General features: G+C 41.2%; 1 protein-coding gene across 1 annotated transcript; it reads right to left on the bottom strand.

Annotated features, from left to right (window-relative positions):
- Positions 1-997: 997 nt before the first annotated feature.
- On the bottom strand, positions 998-10,021 carry CLBA1 (clathrin binding box of aftiphilin containing 1). The gene is made up of 5 exons (XM_009903822.2): positions 9,347-10,021; positions 5,706-5,851; positions 4,270-4,399; positions 2,892-3,005; positions 998-1,138 (listed from the first exon to the last, which is right to left on the bottom strand). The coding sequence occupies exons 1-5, from the start codon at positions 9,800-9,802 to the stop codon at positions 998-1,000; spliced, it is 987 nt and encodes a 328-aa protein (XP_009902124.2). The 5' UTR covers positions 9,803-10,021.
- Between the last annotated feature and the right edge of the window lie 6,347 nt (positions 10,022-16,368).

The raw sequence follows: 16,368 nt of genomic DNA on the forward strand, positions 1-16,368 counted from the left end.
GAATTCCCTCCAGGGGCTGGACAGCCACTGAGCTACTGTCAAACAGCACTTTTCTAAGTAGCCGATTACCATCTACTACTACACAGTTCATCCTCTGCTTAATAGCACTGAGGTGTCATAATCATTACTGAAGTTAGAACTTCAGAGTGGCCAAAGCCAATGGATAAAAAAAGCTGTTGTAGTTGGCAAGGAAACACCATGGATTATATGAATGACAGTGAAGTGCTTCCCCTCCAGCACTCATGCACAAAAGAGATGGGCACCACAGCCAACAGTTACTATACATTTGCAGCACTGTCAGTGCCAATCCCGAACCACATCACTGTTAGGCTTTAACAGGCATGGTTACATGTGGCTTAAGTGGTAGCCAAATGAATCCAAGAAGCCCTGCTCAAATCAGTTTCAGAGAGGTGAGATTTATTTCAGTCAGAAACCAATGCCAGGACAAAATGATCAACCAGCTATACCCACATCATCACAGTAGGCTTCATCAGACAGAAATCAAAACAGTTTTATCTTCCTAAAGCCAAGGGAAAGCCATCAGATGTAGGAGGCTCCTCACATTATGTTCAATGTTGGCAGATCTCACCTGATCCAAAGTGGAACAACTATGAGGAGAGATGGTGATAAGGCACACTTCACAACACACTCAAGGTGTGTTTAGACTTTGGTAGAGAAACAAGGTTTTTGATCAAACAGGCATTAGGTCAGTAGTTCAAGAGAGTAGTCCACCAGAGTATCTTTAAAGTGTGAGTGCAGCTGAATTTACTGTAAGAGATGACCCTGCAGCAAAACCTAGTAGGACAAAATTACACCTTTGACTTCACAACTAAATAGAATAATTATCTTCTAATAATGTGGCTTTAGGTACCTCATATACAGCAGTCGTCACTTTCCTAAAGAACATAGGTAGTCTATAGTACCAAGCCAGTAACAAAATGAAGGTAAACTGCAGTCAGTTAAAAATAAATTAAAAAAAAAAAAAAAGGCATTTGGTTCAACACCCATCACTGTGTGTCGTGAAAAGGTGCTTCCTCCTTGGGGTTGTTACATACTGCATGTTTCCATTGGGCGGTGTGGCTTTCAAAAAGAGGTTATAGCTGAAAAGACCATTTCTGGAATCTGGTGATACAGAAAGCTGAGTGGAAAAGAAAAACTATGTTATTCATTTTTCTTTTTCGCCCCACGGTGAATTAATTGACTCTGCATATTTCAATTGAGTTTTTATAAAACTGAAAAAAAAGGACCTAACTGGGAAGGTACACAGAAAACATCCCACTATGCAATTTAACTTACTTAACGTTAGAAATGGCAACCTAAGTTTCCTAATGAGCTTTGCTTTGAGACACCAAGCCACAGGGTTTGTTCATGGCCTTCAGAGGCTACTCCAGGAAAATACTGTTCATTTCCCTTAACTTTGTATCATGATTCCTTTTAGTCCATCTACCATGAACCACTTCTCCTTTACCTAAACCTTGTCTCTGTATTTTACACAGTTTCAAGTATGTGCCAGCTACTGTGATCTTGCCCTCAGGTTCTCACTGAAGAAGGCAGAACTGAATTATGAAGGAGTAAGTGGAAAGTCTCTTGGTTTTCTTTCTGAATTCCCCTCCTTACCATCTCTTAGGTACAAGGTTCCCAGAATGGTTATACATCTTCATTGTCCAATGCAGTAAATGAAACAGAGCAATTAAAATGCACCTCAACAGTTGTTCAAGTTTATTCTCCACTGAGGGAGGGACCTTGGGTTAAAAATAATCACCCAAGATACTTCATTAAAAGCAGAATGCAACTCACTTTTTTAAAAGCCATGGGGATTTACAGACTTTTCCTTTCAACTTGCATTGCTTTAGCAAGAAAGAAGCAGAGTTTATCAAGACCTGTTTGTCCAAAGATACACATATACTGACAATAAAGTACTTTGGTTTCATTTCTCTATACGTTTTGTAACACAGCTTAAAGCCAGTTCCCAAATCATTATCATTATAACAATGAACCTGTTTTCTCCTTGAGTGAATAAACCAAACCTGAATCATTCTGAAAATCTGAAATGCAACTTTGAATGTGATCTCTTCTCTACAGCCTTTGCTTCTAATGTTTGCCTTGCCATATATTTTAGGAGTGAATTACAGTCATCATTCCCAGTGATCAATGTCTTGATCCTTCTACAAACAGGCTCACCTTCGTTATCACATTTCTCTCTCAACCACTGAGTAATGTGGCCTAAAGTCCAGAGTATGTAATGAATAAGTATCCCCCCAGTATTACGTTGCTTTGCCTTTGGTACATTGTTGCTATACCTGTGCTTATGGTGGGGTATGTTGTTTCGAGAGCCTACATGTCTCAACACGGGATAGCTGAAATACAAGCTGGTAGACCAGTTGTGGAGAGGTGACCACAGCCACAGGTGGGCCAAAATGGCCTCAAACTGTGGAACCAGCAGCTCTTTACTGAAAGGTTCATATGTGCTTTACTTCATACTTCACTTTCCCACGGCCTACCAAGCCACAACCCCACTGTTTTGTCTTATTTTAACAGATTTTTTTTTCCCCAAAGTGCTTTTCCTATCTGCTTCAGTGATACAGCATGTTGTTATCGCCACACTCCCATTCTTTCTCACATGGTTCTGAGGTACAAGATGTCCCATCACAGAGATGCGAAGGCCAGCTAAACATTCCATTAACTACTCCCTTGGCTTCCCACAGTACATTATATTGTACCTCTTCTAGAGCTGTCAGCTAGATTTCAAACAGCCAAAATCAACTTCACATGTAAACATATCAGGACCAAACAATTACATTAGAACACATGCTAGCTGGCTACAGCACAGAGGCACATGTAAAAGACACTCTGTGGTTCTCTGAAGTGCTTACCTTCAGAATAGTTCCTACCTTTGTCTGGATCAGTGCTTTGCAGTCATTAATACTGAATCCATCAAATCTGAAGTTCTCATTATCTTTAACATTGGGTTCCTCAAGAATGTTATCCTGGCTCTCCAAACAGTCCTAACAAAACAGAATTTACATTTTCTTTTTGAATTTCTATCTGATTTCAAAGCACAAAGAGAAGTTTCCCCTCAAATAACAGTAACAACTAAACTTTACTTTCCAAAGATGTAATTTGATTTATCACGTTCTCCCTTTGCATTAAAACAATTTTATGCCAAAACTTGTTGTACACACAAGAATCTAATTGTGACTTGAATTAATAAAAAAGCTTTTTCTAATTAAAATTAGCCTTAACCAACACCACAACAGGTGGTGAGAAATACATCTTCATTAGTACTATTAAAGGCAATACAATCTTCCAGTAACAGAAAAGAAGTAATGGCATAAGTTTAAGCTGCCCGGGAATTGATTTAATGCTGGTGTATCTACGGGCAAGAAGGGAACAGAAAGGGAGTTGAGCTATGTTGGAGGAATGTCTCCCATTCTCTTCTGTTATGTGACAGTTATATAAAAGCAACTTTAAAGTGCAGAATAGATACTATACTTTCATCACTGTCATTCTGTTTGTATATCTTGCATGAAAGGCCTATAAAATCAAACCAGAATGCAGTACACATACTCACACTCCCCCATCCTTCAAAAATTCAAACTGTTACTTCTGAAAACTATGTGTGACTAGTTCATCCCAACTAAATAGTCAGGTTGAAAGCTGAACTATTTCTGATACCCTTATCTTCTCAAAACAAAATATTAAAGACATCTCCTTTCAAGATCTTTCAATACCATTGGTTTGGTCTTGATTAAATTTAAAACATACTCTCCCTCAAGCCTTGCAAAAAGAGATAGAACAATCTGAGGAAAAGGGAAGTAGAACACACTTTCAGTTCCTATACAGAAAAAAACATCCATTAATTACTTTAACAGGCTCTGTGATTCAAATCTGATTTTCACTTAATGGAAGGACATTACAAGCTAGTATTTTTCTCATGCTCTGAGCAAAAAGTAGAAAGCCATCTTACCATACACACATCTGAAAGCTAATTCTACATCTGTACTTAAGCTGAATATGCCATCTAACAACAGGGCTCTACACAGTGGAGACGTCAATGTAAAGATGATCAAAATTTGATCCTGCACAATTTCATAGTTACTTCCACGTAACAATGAGAAAAGATCAGACTATCATTCTGAAAGGCTTGCTAAAAGAACTTGTGACTCACCCAGAACTAGGTCCACATGCATCTACACATATAGCTTACAGAAGAACAGATTCATAACCAAGTGTTTATGATGGCATACTAGCAAACCAGTGTTCAATTACCTTTTGATTTGCTTCTATTCCAAGAACACTCAAGAGGGTTTCTTGGCAATGAGATTTACCCCAAGTACGTCTTAAGCTGGGGATATTATCAAAGTCTGTAAGTGCTCTCCATATGTTTCCAGAATGGATGCTAGGAAAGAAAGTACAATTTGAGGTTACAAGGTGTTCAAAGTGTCCAGTGAATATACATGCCTTAGTTATTTTTGCTACATACAGTCATATACTAGCCTACTTTGATCTAAAATGCAGCTTCCTTAGAACTTTTTCTACATTCAATCAAATGATCAACCACTTTTCATTTTCTGCCTCTTAACCCTTTCTCCTTCCCTATCAGCCAGTGTTCCTCTGCTGCAGCAGCCTGCTGCTCAGGTGAGTGACCTGCATCTGCTCTTCACTACAAAACAAACCAAAGGCACATGCTACTGAAACCGGGAGAATTAAGAAGCTCCCTCTACATTGTACTTGAGTACATTGGGTTTTTACATTGCACTCATCCTATTCAGTTGCTTTTGGCTTAGGACAGTATGCAATAATCACTGATCTTAGTTACTCACCACAGTAGAACAGAGCTTTTATGGCTGTAGTTAGTACTCACAGTCCTGTTTACATATATCATATTTCTCCATAAGTTTGAGGCTGCTTAAAATGTAATGCATATACAAGGAACTTGACAAAGGGATGCCCACATTAAATGCTTTAATTGTATTTCTTGTGATTCTTACATTTCCAAAGCATGGACTGACCCAGTTTTTCAGATACAAACCCTCAGTCAGATGTATGCAAAAATAACTACAACACTGCTCAGTAATGACATCACTGCTCAGAAGTGCTGATCCTTCAAAAACAAATCTAAAAGTTTTCCATCTGCCTTAAGAGAAAGCTAAGTTAACAATACTAATTCCTGTTAACATAACCCCAGGAAAGAAGCTAAATGCACCACTGGTTTAGAAGCGTATCTGGTTAAACATGAGAAGAAGTTACCACTTGTGGGTGGGGGGAGGGGGGAAGGAGGAAGGAGTCAAGAGGGTTGTCAGCAGAAGCAGCAGCAATGTTTCTGCCTCAGATGGTGAAGAAATAAGCCAAATGTGTTGCAGAGAAAGGAGAAGCAAACAGGAAGAATAGGCTGCCTGCTGGGTGTTCTGGCATTCCAGAGGCTTAGTCATAAGAAGGCACACCAACAGCAGGAAAAACCCTAAGCAGGAATTTGTAATTTTGATATATTCTCTTCCTTGTTTGCCAATGGCTAAAACACAATCCATTTCCTTTAAGAAAACAATGCAAAATTGGCAAGATCTATATGTTGAAGACCACAGTGATTAAGATGATTTTTATGATCACCTGCAAGTACCACTGAACTTTAAATTATTAAGTAAAAAAGTTTAATGGATGACAAATAGTTTTAAAACAAAATTAAGAAGTTTGTCTAAACTCATTACCAAAGTTGATTCTTCCTAAGTTCAGGAATCCCAACATCATTATTTGTATCAAGTACTTGATCTAAGCTTCTTATGCTCTCTCTGGACTGTGATACAAAGACTTCTGGAAAGCCCATCTTAAATATATCCTCATAGCTGTAGTTTGCCTAGAAAAAAAACACCAAAGGTTTATTATATATGTAACACAGGCCATCCACAGAGTTCATGAAGTACCTAGTCCAAAAACTGCAACATTCTAGAAATAGTGTTATTGATTGGTTTTAAAATCTGTATTAACATTAATAACACAGAGGGTCTGGGCCCATAGTTCAATGTTTTGATTATTTACATTGAATTAGAAGAGGTGAAGCAAGAGGCCAAGAGTTTCTAATGAACTTTAGTCTCTAGCTTCCCAGCTACTAAGTTATAGACTGGTTTGCCCATTAGCATTCAAGACTCCTCCTTCTGCTGAGCTAATTGAGTCAGCGACAAAACTCATGCACACATCAATTCAAAAGCTCATTTTGCTAACTTAGTATTGGAACACACCTGATTCAGCCAAATGCAACAACCACTAAATGCTATAGTTACCAATAAACATTTGTACTGTGTAAGTCAGATGGGATATGTCTCTATATCCTTGCATTTGAACCAAACATATTCCAGCCTCTGTTAAAAAAACAGAACCAGATTTACATATTTGTTCCTCCTCCAGCGTTAGGAGGGAGAGGTTTGGAGAACTGAACATGAGTGATCCAAACAGGCCTATGGGAAGTAACAAGGTTACCTAAATACTGATACATATACAAGGAAAAACGTGCATAATTTACATCCTATCCTAAAGGGATGTTATCATGCCATCTGTGGCTTTGTCCTTTTATTCCTTCAAGGAAGGAATTACTGCAATTTTCTAAATCAAAGCAATTAATTGACTACAACACCCTGCAGAGGGACTGCAATCCAGGAGCAGCACTGGTGTGTGAAAGCTCAGGGATGAAACTAGCTAGTTTTCCTTGCCTAGCAACCATCAATTCAACTTGAAAAACATAGGTATGGATACTCCATAAGCCTAGGTATGGATACTCCATCTTTTGGCAGTTTCATTTAGTTGTAATTCAAATAGCTGACATAAATTAGAGGTATTTCCACAGCTTCATTATACTGAACTCAAGTGCAGTGTAAGAGAGTATGGATTTAATCTAATGAGTAGGCAAAATCAACAGAGCTTCTAGAAATACAATTTATCCCACCCTTGCCTTGTTAAACTGCTTATCATGATGGACGACTGCTGGGACACTCAAGACTCCTAGGTAAAATAATTTGAGTCTTGCCCAAAGCATCATAATACATTAAATCAATTTGTAAATTATTTCAGTAGGCTTAACTCAAAACAGGGATACTATCTGGAGGAGAAAGATGTCTGAGGAGAACAATTCTGTGAAAACATACTTGCTAAAGCATTCATGGAGAGTCATGCTCATAAAATACTTCTAAGCAGGCACCAAAACCTAAATTAAATGGGAGCTAAGGAAAGTGTTAAACAGCTGCCCTTGGCTTTGGAGTGGAAATTACAGCCACAGAAGTTGAGTTGAGGGAACCACTGCACTGTTTCAACTGTAACAACTTGTTAAAGCCTGTAATGTTACTCTGACACATACACAGGTCACTGGCTTACAGTTCACCCAAGCCAGAAGAAAAATGCAAGGGTTTATTATTATTATTATTACTTTAATACTCTCTGCTTCAGTGGGTGTTTCCAAAACAATTTTGAGTATATTCCCATTTACCTTGTAGCTTTGTACTAATTATAACAATATGAATGCACAAATTTCACATCCATGCTTTTTGACCAAATCCTCTGTACCCTATCAGAACACTCCAGTGCTTAAGCAAGTGCACTAGTGCCTCTCACAAAGGCTGATATTTAAAGAACACATGAAAAATCCTCAAAGTTATTAAATCATGTAGGCAAAAAATCCAGCTACTGTAAGGAAAGTGGTGATTGTTTTCATTTTAAAATATATTGCTCTGCTCCAGACTGACATAATTTAATTAACTGAAGTACTAGATATTGAAGGTCAGGCCACTGATCTCAGATGATCTCTAGAGCTCCCTTCCAGCCTACCTGGACTTTTTTTCTATTGACCATACCATGGACAAAGGCACAATCTGAAGAGTTTGTGATCTCAAACAAACACTGCAAAAAGCACAAGGATGAAAAACAAGCTACATATATATTCCACATACAAAGAAATCTTCAGCAGCTCTGCAGCTGTTTCTCTACCCTGAGACAAAAAAGAGACCACTTGAAAGGCTAAGTATGGTTAACTTATTTAGCTCATACAGGACATTTCCTTTTGCCTTTAATAAATGCAAAAATAAAGGCTTCAGTAAGATTAAAATCTACTGCTTTTGGAAAGAAACCAAACAATCTGCTATATTCTATTTCAGATTCAATTATTATATACTTTCTCTCTTCAGCGTAACACTTCTTTTCTCCATTTTCCAGCATTACAAGCAATTTAAATTCTTTGTTTATGCACACCAATAACCAGGTTTCTTGTGAACTCCTCTCTGAGAGTGCTGGACAGCTTATCCTACATGCATTTATGTGCTTTCCCTAGTAACACTCCTGCAACAGGTGAAGTTATCAGGCAAGGACAAAAGGCCTGTCTTCAGAAGATCCTCTACCCATACTAAAACTCCTCTACCCATACTAAAACTCACCTAATAGACTACAAGCATTTATTATTTACAAAACTATTACTGAATCTCATTAACTCCATGGAAGTCTTACTTGATGTCTCTCTTTTCAATAATGTTTTAATTTCAGATAAAATTAGTAAGAATGAGAATGCTTTGTTTTCCATTTGTACATTGTTCTTTTCTTTTTGTTACTTTGCTTCATGTTGGCGATGCATGTTTGGTAAACATGGAAAGACATTAATTGCAACAAGGTTAATGGCTGGACTTGATCTTAAAAGGTCTCTTCCAAACAAAACAATCCTGTGATTCTAAGGTATAACCTTTAACCTGAAGCATTTTTTTGTGCTCATGAGGCCACATTACATTATAAGTTGGTAGAACTGATCATCTAAATAAATGACTGTAACATCCTATGCTAAAAAATTAATTATGTTATTTTTATTCTTTGTGTCCGTGTGTGTGCGATTAACTTCCACCCACAATCAGTATACAATTCCAGAAAGAGTGGTGGATTATTCAGGCAGCAGAAGTTACTCCAATTTCTAACTCAAAGTAATGCTGGTTTACTTCAAAAAGCTTGCAGGCAACTCAAAGAAAATTTTTCCACCCTGTTTGTTACCCACCTTCCCTGATTTTCTATTTCCTATGCTCATTCTTGACCAGCTTTTAAATAGCATGTGCTTCGGGGCAAGCTTCATCCTTTCTGCGTGCTTACTTATTCCTACTGTCTAGAAGCAAAGTAGCATGTTACATTCTTTAAAGCTACAGAGCAGGGTAACTTGTCAAACACTGTAAAGAAGATGCTTTTGTTCCACATGAGTTAACTGCAAAGTAGCTTGACAGTCTCTTCCTGTACAGTGTTTTCCTCTATAGAGAAGAAATTCAGACACAAATCTTGAGATGTAGGAAGCAGTAACACAAGCATTTCTGGTCTTTGGTTTACTATTAACACGTACCTCATTTAGAGAGCTTGAATCCACCTGTATCCCGCTCTCTTGAGATGGCTCGTAACAGAAGTGACCAGCAGAAGTGCCATAATGTCCCCTGCTTAAGTCTAAATCAACTTCACAAGTTTTTGTTGACTTCACCAAAACAGCAACATTATGCCTGAATCTCTTCAATGTGTCTAAGGATTCCCTGAAGCCTTCAAAATCACCCCAGGAACTACTGGGTTCCTGGTACTGAGTACAACTGCTCTCAGAAAACCCTTCAGAACTTCCCCCTTTGCTATTCACTATGGGGAGGTTTTGCTGCATTACTTCAAGATTAATAATTCCATTATTTGTCCTTTCATGCCAGTTACAGTCACTTTCATCAAGAGACATATCACCTACTTCAACTGCTAGGTCTTCTAGAGACATCTGTTGTAATGTGTCTGTATTACTGAGACTTTCTGCAGACAGCTTCTGCATCTCTGTTTAAGAAAAAAAATCATTTGTTGAAATCTGTACTGCAAAAAAAAGGCTACTGAAGTTCAGTTGCATTAGAAATCTGAGTATTTCCAAAATAGAATCAAGTTCTTCATTTCACATCAAAGAATAACATGGCTAAGTCAAAACAGGATGTCCTTCAGCCTCTCCTCCAGTAGTCAGCATGTGCATGTTATTGAGTCTCACTTTTTGTGTAGGATATTAGCCTGCAGAGAAAGAATTATAAATAAATACTTCTGTGGTAAGAGCTGTGTAGGAATAAAGATAGATATTTGATAAAGTAGGAGAAAGAATGCTCAGTGTAAACCAAACACATTCCAGTATTATACAACTGAAAATGGCTGTATGCAAAATTATTTCAGGTTAACACAGAACTACCTGCCCACACCAGAAGCAAACCATTAATGACCAACATTCAGAAAATACTTAGCAGAGGTTGTTGGATATTTATTGAGTCCTGCACACTCAATCAGGTGACAACCCAAAATAATTACAGCAAATATCCAACACATATCAAATATTTTCCATAGGTATTTTATCCATCGCATGCATGCTCAAACAATGCTGGTTTTGTTTGCCCAACCTCTCCCTGTCCAAAAAATTACTGAACGGGTGAATTTGACGTGCAGCAACACGGGAAATTGGCCCTTCAATCCTGTGAAAAGAAAAGTGCTTCCAACTACTGAAGCAATTAAGACAGATTTAATGAGTTCAATTTGGCATCTGTAAACTATACAGATAAAACTGCATTTAGCATTTCAGATTAGTCACATCTTCTCAAGCACTTTCCCTCCTCACAAGTTGCTTTGCGGGGCAGATACACTAAAACCACTTCTGAAAGACTGGCTGCTATTAGGTCTTTCCTGTGCTGCACGGATAGTGCCAGTTTCGGTGTTTTGTTTGTTTAGGGTTTTTTTCCCCAAAGTTCACCTCTCAGGTTGCACAGGACCGGCCAGGAACGGACCAGGGGGAGGAACGGCTTCACTCTTGCCCACCCCGCAGCCGCCCCTCTGCCCCGGGCGAAGTAGGAGAGAAGAAGCCTCGGCAGCCGGCCACCGACAGCCATTCTCCGACCCGCCGGGAACCCGAGGGCATAAACGCCTTCACCGCCCGGCCCGGCCCGGCCCGGCCAGCCCGAGCCCCGGCGGTGACCGAACGACCCCAGTCTGAGCGCCGACACCTGCCCGCCACGGGAAGTCACGGTCCCGGGGAGGAGGCAGGCAGGCTGAGGGGGTGTGTGTCTGGAAACTTGCGAGCCGCCTCGCCCCACCGTCCCCACGGAGCAGAGGGCCGCAGCCGTGCCTCAGCTGCCCCCCTACCGCGGGGGCGGGACGGGCACAGCCGCCGCCACGGCGGCCACGGGGGCTGAGCCACCGACGCAGATCGGGGCCCCACAACCCGTAAGGAAACAGCCTTACCACCGGTCCGAGACCCCACCACGGCTACCCGGCCGGCACCCCGGGCGGAGCCGAGCCGGCATGTCCCCAGAGGCGGGGTGTAGGTGTGCCGGGGCGGGGCGGAGCAGTCAGGCCGTGCCCAGGCTGTGAGGGAGGGGGCGACTCGGGGAGAGCGGAGCACGGCTGAGTACAGCTGTCCGTGCCCACAGACCCCCTCATTCGGGGTGCTGCCGCCGGGGACGGGCAGAAGAAGCCGTCTAGGGAGCGATGGGTCTGCTGCTCCTGCCAGGCTTCTGTCCCACCCAGGGGAGCGGCAAGGGGCAGAGGAGCCTCGCCTCTTCCTCAGCCCCCTCGTACCCAAGCCCGACCGTGGCCCTGATGCAGTCCGCGTTCTCTCCCCTTCCTCTGTTTTGCTAAATACTTCCCCGGGTCTCCAACCTTGTCCCTGGGCCTCGGTCACTGCGGTTGTCTTCACTTATGTCTCGCTTGGGTTAAAGCCACAAGTCACCTCTTGCCCTCTAGGAAGAAATTGATTTTAAAATCGTGATGTGGAAAAGTACTCACATTTTCCCAGCTCCTTTCTGTGGTCTGTCAGGCTACATATGTACGGTTTGATGATGGTGGTTCTATGCATTTAATTTGAAAACAGCTAAAACCTTCATATAATTGCAGAATTCCAAGACAGGGGCTTAAAAAAGGTAGCAGTCAGTCCACCCACTAATACAACCTCATGATAAAATGGTAGGATAATCAGCAACGGTATCTCAGGATCTGTTCTGCCTCTCCTTTTGCTCCATGAACTGTTTGGCTGTCCTGCCTCTGCTGAGGCTGAGACTTCATCCACTTGTAGCTGCTAAAGCCAGAAGCTGATGATCCAGTTGCTGTGGTGAGGTCACCAAGAGTCTGAGGTGACCATCTTGCCCTACTGTGGAGGAGCAGAGGTGTGGGCTGCAGGCAGTGTGCCCAAAGCTGGCTGCTCCAGCATCTGAGTGGCAGAGGGAAGAGCCTAAGGAAAACTCAGCCTCCTTGTCTTCGGGGCTGAGTTAAACATCTGGGCAGTCCCAAGCAACAGGGGACAGTTGTACAAAGAAGGAAATAGGTTTTCTGGAACAAGGCCCAAAGTAAAAAGCTTTTTCTAGTCATTGCAGTATGTAAGTTTTCCAAGCCAGGCACAGATACATGCACTTCCCTCTCACACATCTGACTCTCATTTGAGGCTGTAGTACTTTATCTGTGAGCAGGAGGCTGAATTTAGGAGTGATGCCCAGATAAGGAGCCAAAGAAACTTCACTGGCAAGTGTCTGAAAAGTTGGGTTGTGTTTTTTTTAATTTGCTTTCTTTCTGCTTTGGAGCAATTTCTTATTCCTTTGTGGCCATCCTGCGTCAGCCTGCAGATTTCAGGCTATCCAACCTCCTCAACGAAACTGTGATTCAGCCCCAAAGCTGTTGGGATAGTCATCATCCTGCACTGCAGTATGCTTGTGTTGCAGGAACCTCAGGAGTTCCAGATGTCTTTTCAGTTTTGAAGAAATCTCAGTATATTTTTCAGCTACCAAGATTATTTTATATGACTTTACATTTTTGCCTTTGTCTTCTCAAAGGAAAAGGCTACAGACTACACAAAGTTTGAGATGCTTCTCTCCATACCACGCTTTGCATCCAGATGGGAAAGGGTGCATGGTTTTGGCAAACCTTCTGCCCTGCAAAGTTGAAGCTGTCTTTGCAGTGGTGTGAGTGGAGCAGTGGGAGAGCCTGGTGCCTCAGACTTTAGTGAAAGAACAGTAGAAACTACTCCCAGAGTAACAACAGTAACTTTGTTAAGAGCTTACCACACCACAGTGTTGTTTGTTTCTGTCTGTAGCACACCTTATAACCCACTTTGGGAAAACCTGTTGCTAACTCTTGAGTCCCTGCAGAGGAAGCAGTTGGCTGCACCATCTGCTGGATGTACCTATTGCTGCCTTCACTTGCAGGCAAATGCATCTGAAAATCCACAGAATCACTCCAAGAAAAATCTGCAGTGGTGTGTTTTGGGCAGATTTTCAAATCAGAAGGAGTCAGAATGAGGTACAACCACGCTGCAAAGTGGATTTCATCTGCCCTCACCTCACTTTTCTTGTCAATGTGATAGCTGCTGCTGAGATGCCTACTTTGCATCCTAAATGAAACCCTCTCATAGAGTGATTGGTTTAAGTTTAAAATGTTAGTGTGGCTGGGTTGAGAAGTTTCCCCCTCTCAAGTATACTGAGAACAAAATTCATGTTACCTGTTTGTGCCTGACACATACCTGGCCTTGTGCCTGACACACACCTGGCTTTGGAATTTACTTCAAAGTTGCTGCATTAAATCAATAACTTCTTTATGAACTATTACTCTTATTTAAAAAAGCAACAACAAACACCAAACCAGTCTCTATTTATAAAGGTAAATATGCCAAAAGCTTCAAATGTGGACTATAAGCTTATATTTAGACACTTGAATGTATGCATCTACTACAGCAGGACCTCACTACTCAAAATTTCTCCAACATAAAAAAACAACTGACTGAACACTCATCTACAGCTGCTATTGCTGCTTCCACCACATTTCCTACTAGAAATTATTTGAGTTTAGTACACATCCCCTAGAATTAGTCTTTTGTTTTCATTTTGTTCTTTGAGAAATACCAATTTGCCATGAAAAAACCTCAACAGAATAACTGAAAAGTATTTACTTGCAGAGCAAATCAGCACTAGACTGATATAAATTTTTGTTTGTTCTGTTCCTGTATTACTGAGCTGTGTGGTTCCCATGTAAATGATCAGGGTGACATTGATGGCTTTTTCTTCACTCATTTTCTCTTGAAAAAAATACAAATGAGCAGTACTTTTGTATGCAGAATTTCTAGCACTTTGTGGAGAGTTTTTAACTGAAGAATTAAACAAGATTAACTTGCTATTTAAATGACTGAAATATTTTCTTTAACTCTTATTAAATATTTGGATATCTTTTCTTGTTAAAAGAATAAACTGGCTTTAAAATTCCTTCATTTCCATAATAATAGTAAATTCTCAGCTTTCTGGAAAAAATATTGTAGATATCAGATCTAAACACTGATTTAATTGCCTATCTATGACTTAAGCTTGAAAATGTGATTGATTTTTCTATTAAACTTCCTTCTGGAAGCACAGTAGGTTTTGCCATACCTTCCAGCTTTGCTCTGCTGTTGGTATGGGTGGTTCAAAAGGTCAATGAAATCCATTGTCTTTTTCCTGAGGTATAAATGAGTACAGCATCACTTCAGGGCAAACTTGTCTTCTCAGTGCACGACACGTGGATTACCTGGACCCACTGCAAAATACTGCTCTGTGTTGTGAAATAGTGGGATGGGAGTTATTGTCAATCACCTGCAGCAGTTAGTACCTGCACTAAAAGAGAACCAGGATCTTTCCAACAGCAGATGGCAGCTCTCCCTTGTCTCTTCCTGCACACAACAAAACTGTTCTCTTGAGCAGGAAAAGTAATTCATCCCCTCTACACACTACATTAAAAAGATACTGGACCAGCTGCTTTATGTGCTGACCACAGAAAAGCCATTGCACAGGACCTCTACACTGATAGGCTGTCAGTGTAGATGGACCTACACATAAAAAAGACAACATCCTTTGCCAGGAGGGGTAAGATACACTTTATGTTCCTCTCTTCTTCTATCAGGTGTGGAAGATAAAGGAAGTGTAATCCACCTCTCAAAAAAGCTAGATGTGCAAGAGACATGTATGACCTGGGTTCAGAGGCTGCCTTTAGCACTTTTGTCTAGACTGTGAATGTGGTTTTGAAGAATAGCTCTCTTCTGCTTCTATGGCTAGTCTGCTTCTTGGAGTGATTCTGAGGAGCAGAGACTAGGTATCTTCTGGGGGGAGGCAGTGAAATGCCATTCCACTCTCACACTTCATGGAAATGTCTTCCAAATCCATATGTGGGCTGCACTACTTTAAGATCCTCCATCATGTTATGTAGCACATGTGCCAAAAGAAGTCTCTTAAACCATTCAGAGCTCCCACAAGATCCTGAAGTGGTTCTTGTACTTTATATAAAAGGCCAAGTGCCATAAGCACCTTCCTATTTGCCGGCATCTGCCAGTCTTCAACTATTTGCCACCACTTCATCATGCACTGACCCTCTACTCTGCCCTGGTGAGACCATACCTGGAATACTGTGTCCATTTTGGGGCTCCTCAATTCAGGAGAGCCAGGAATTTGCTGGAGAAAGACCAATGGAGAGTTTTGAGGATGATTGCAGGACTTGAACATCTCTCCTATGAGGAAGGCCTGAGACATAGAGCTGTTTAGTCTTGAGAAGGCTGAGAGCCATTCCAGAGGCCAAACTGGCTACACAGTAACAAAGGCTCTGGAGATGTGGCATGGTCCCACAACAGCATCTCCTTCCAGAGCGATCAAGCTGCTGCACACCTCCTGAAGGAAGCCAGATGGCAGGAACCAGAGGAGAAAAGAGTTCATCTCCTTCCAGGGATTAATGTATGAGTCCAGTCCTCAGAGGGACAGTCTTATTGCACCAAATTATTTGCTCCTGTAGGCATAGCCAATGGCCATCTAAAGATCTTGCTTCTCATTTTCCACTTGGCCAAGAAAAGAATCCTCAAAGCAGACACACACATCTCTTAAACCTCCAGCTTCTCTCCTTGCCCTGAACACAGTCAAAGCAGAAAAACTAGGAGCATATCTTCTTTTTATGGTACCCATTATGAACACTGGTGAAAGTGGGCCACACATACCTTGGACCTGCTAGAACTTGTAGAAGGATGCTACATCTTCAAAAAGGTGGTTGCTTAAATTATGGCAGTAGTGTGTGGTACCACAGTTGAATTGCTTTCAATGCTTCACAATCACCTACCTACCACTGCTCCTTGCTCTATTATTGTTTCCCCACAAGCTTCTGTTCTGTGTTGCTTTTTCTGCTGATCATTCCCAATATCTTCATAGAAGTGTTGAGTGCAAGTCCAACAGGCTCTGCTGCCCACGTGGGTTTTCCAGGTACATCAACACTGGTTAACTGAAAGCATGCCTTGCCATTTTGTCCAATCCCCTGCACTCACTGTAAACTGAGTTACGATCACTGTAGTTTGCAGCTCACTAATCCCCTGTTTTAATGCCT

This window comes from Dryobates pubescens, chromosome 5, assembly GCF_014839835.1.
Source record: "Dryobates pubescens isolate bDryPub1 chromosome 5, bDryPub1.pri, whole genome shotgun sequence".
In the NCBI taxonomy this organism is placed as follows: Eukaryota; Metazoa; Chordata; class Aves; order Piciformes; family Picidae; genus Dryobates; species Dryobates pubescens.

Coding starts and splice junctions, on each gene's coding strand:
- CLBA1 (XM_009903822.2), bottom strand. CDS start 9,802: ATGCAGAAGCTGTCTGCAGAAAGTCTCAGTAATACAGACACATTACAA. Junction 4,400..5,705: donor CTTAGGAAGAATCAACTTTG/GTAATGAGTTTA, acceptor TTTCTTTCCTAG/CATCCATTCTGGAAACATAT. Junction 3,006..4,269: donor GAATAGAAGCAAATCAAAAG/GTAATTGAACAC, acceptor CTGTTTTGTTAG/GACTGTTTGGAGAGCCAGGA.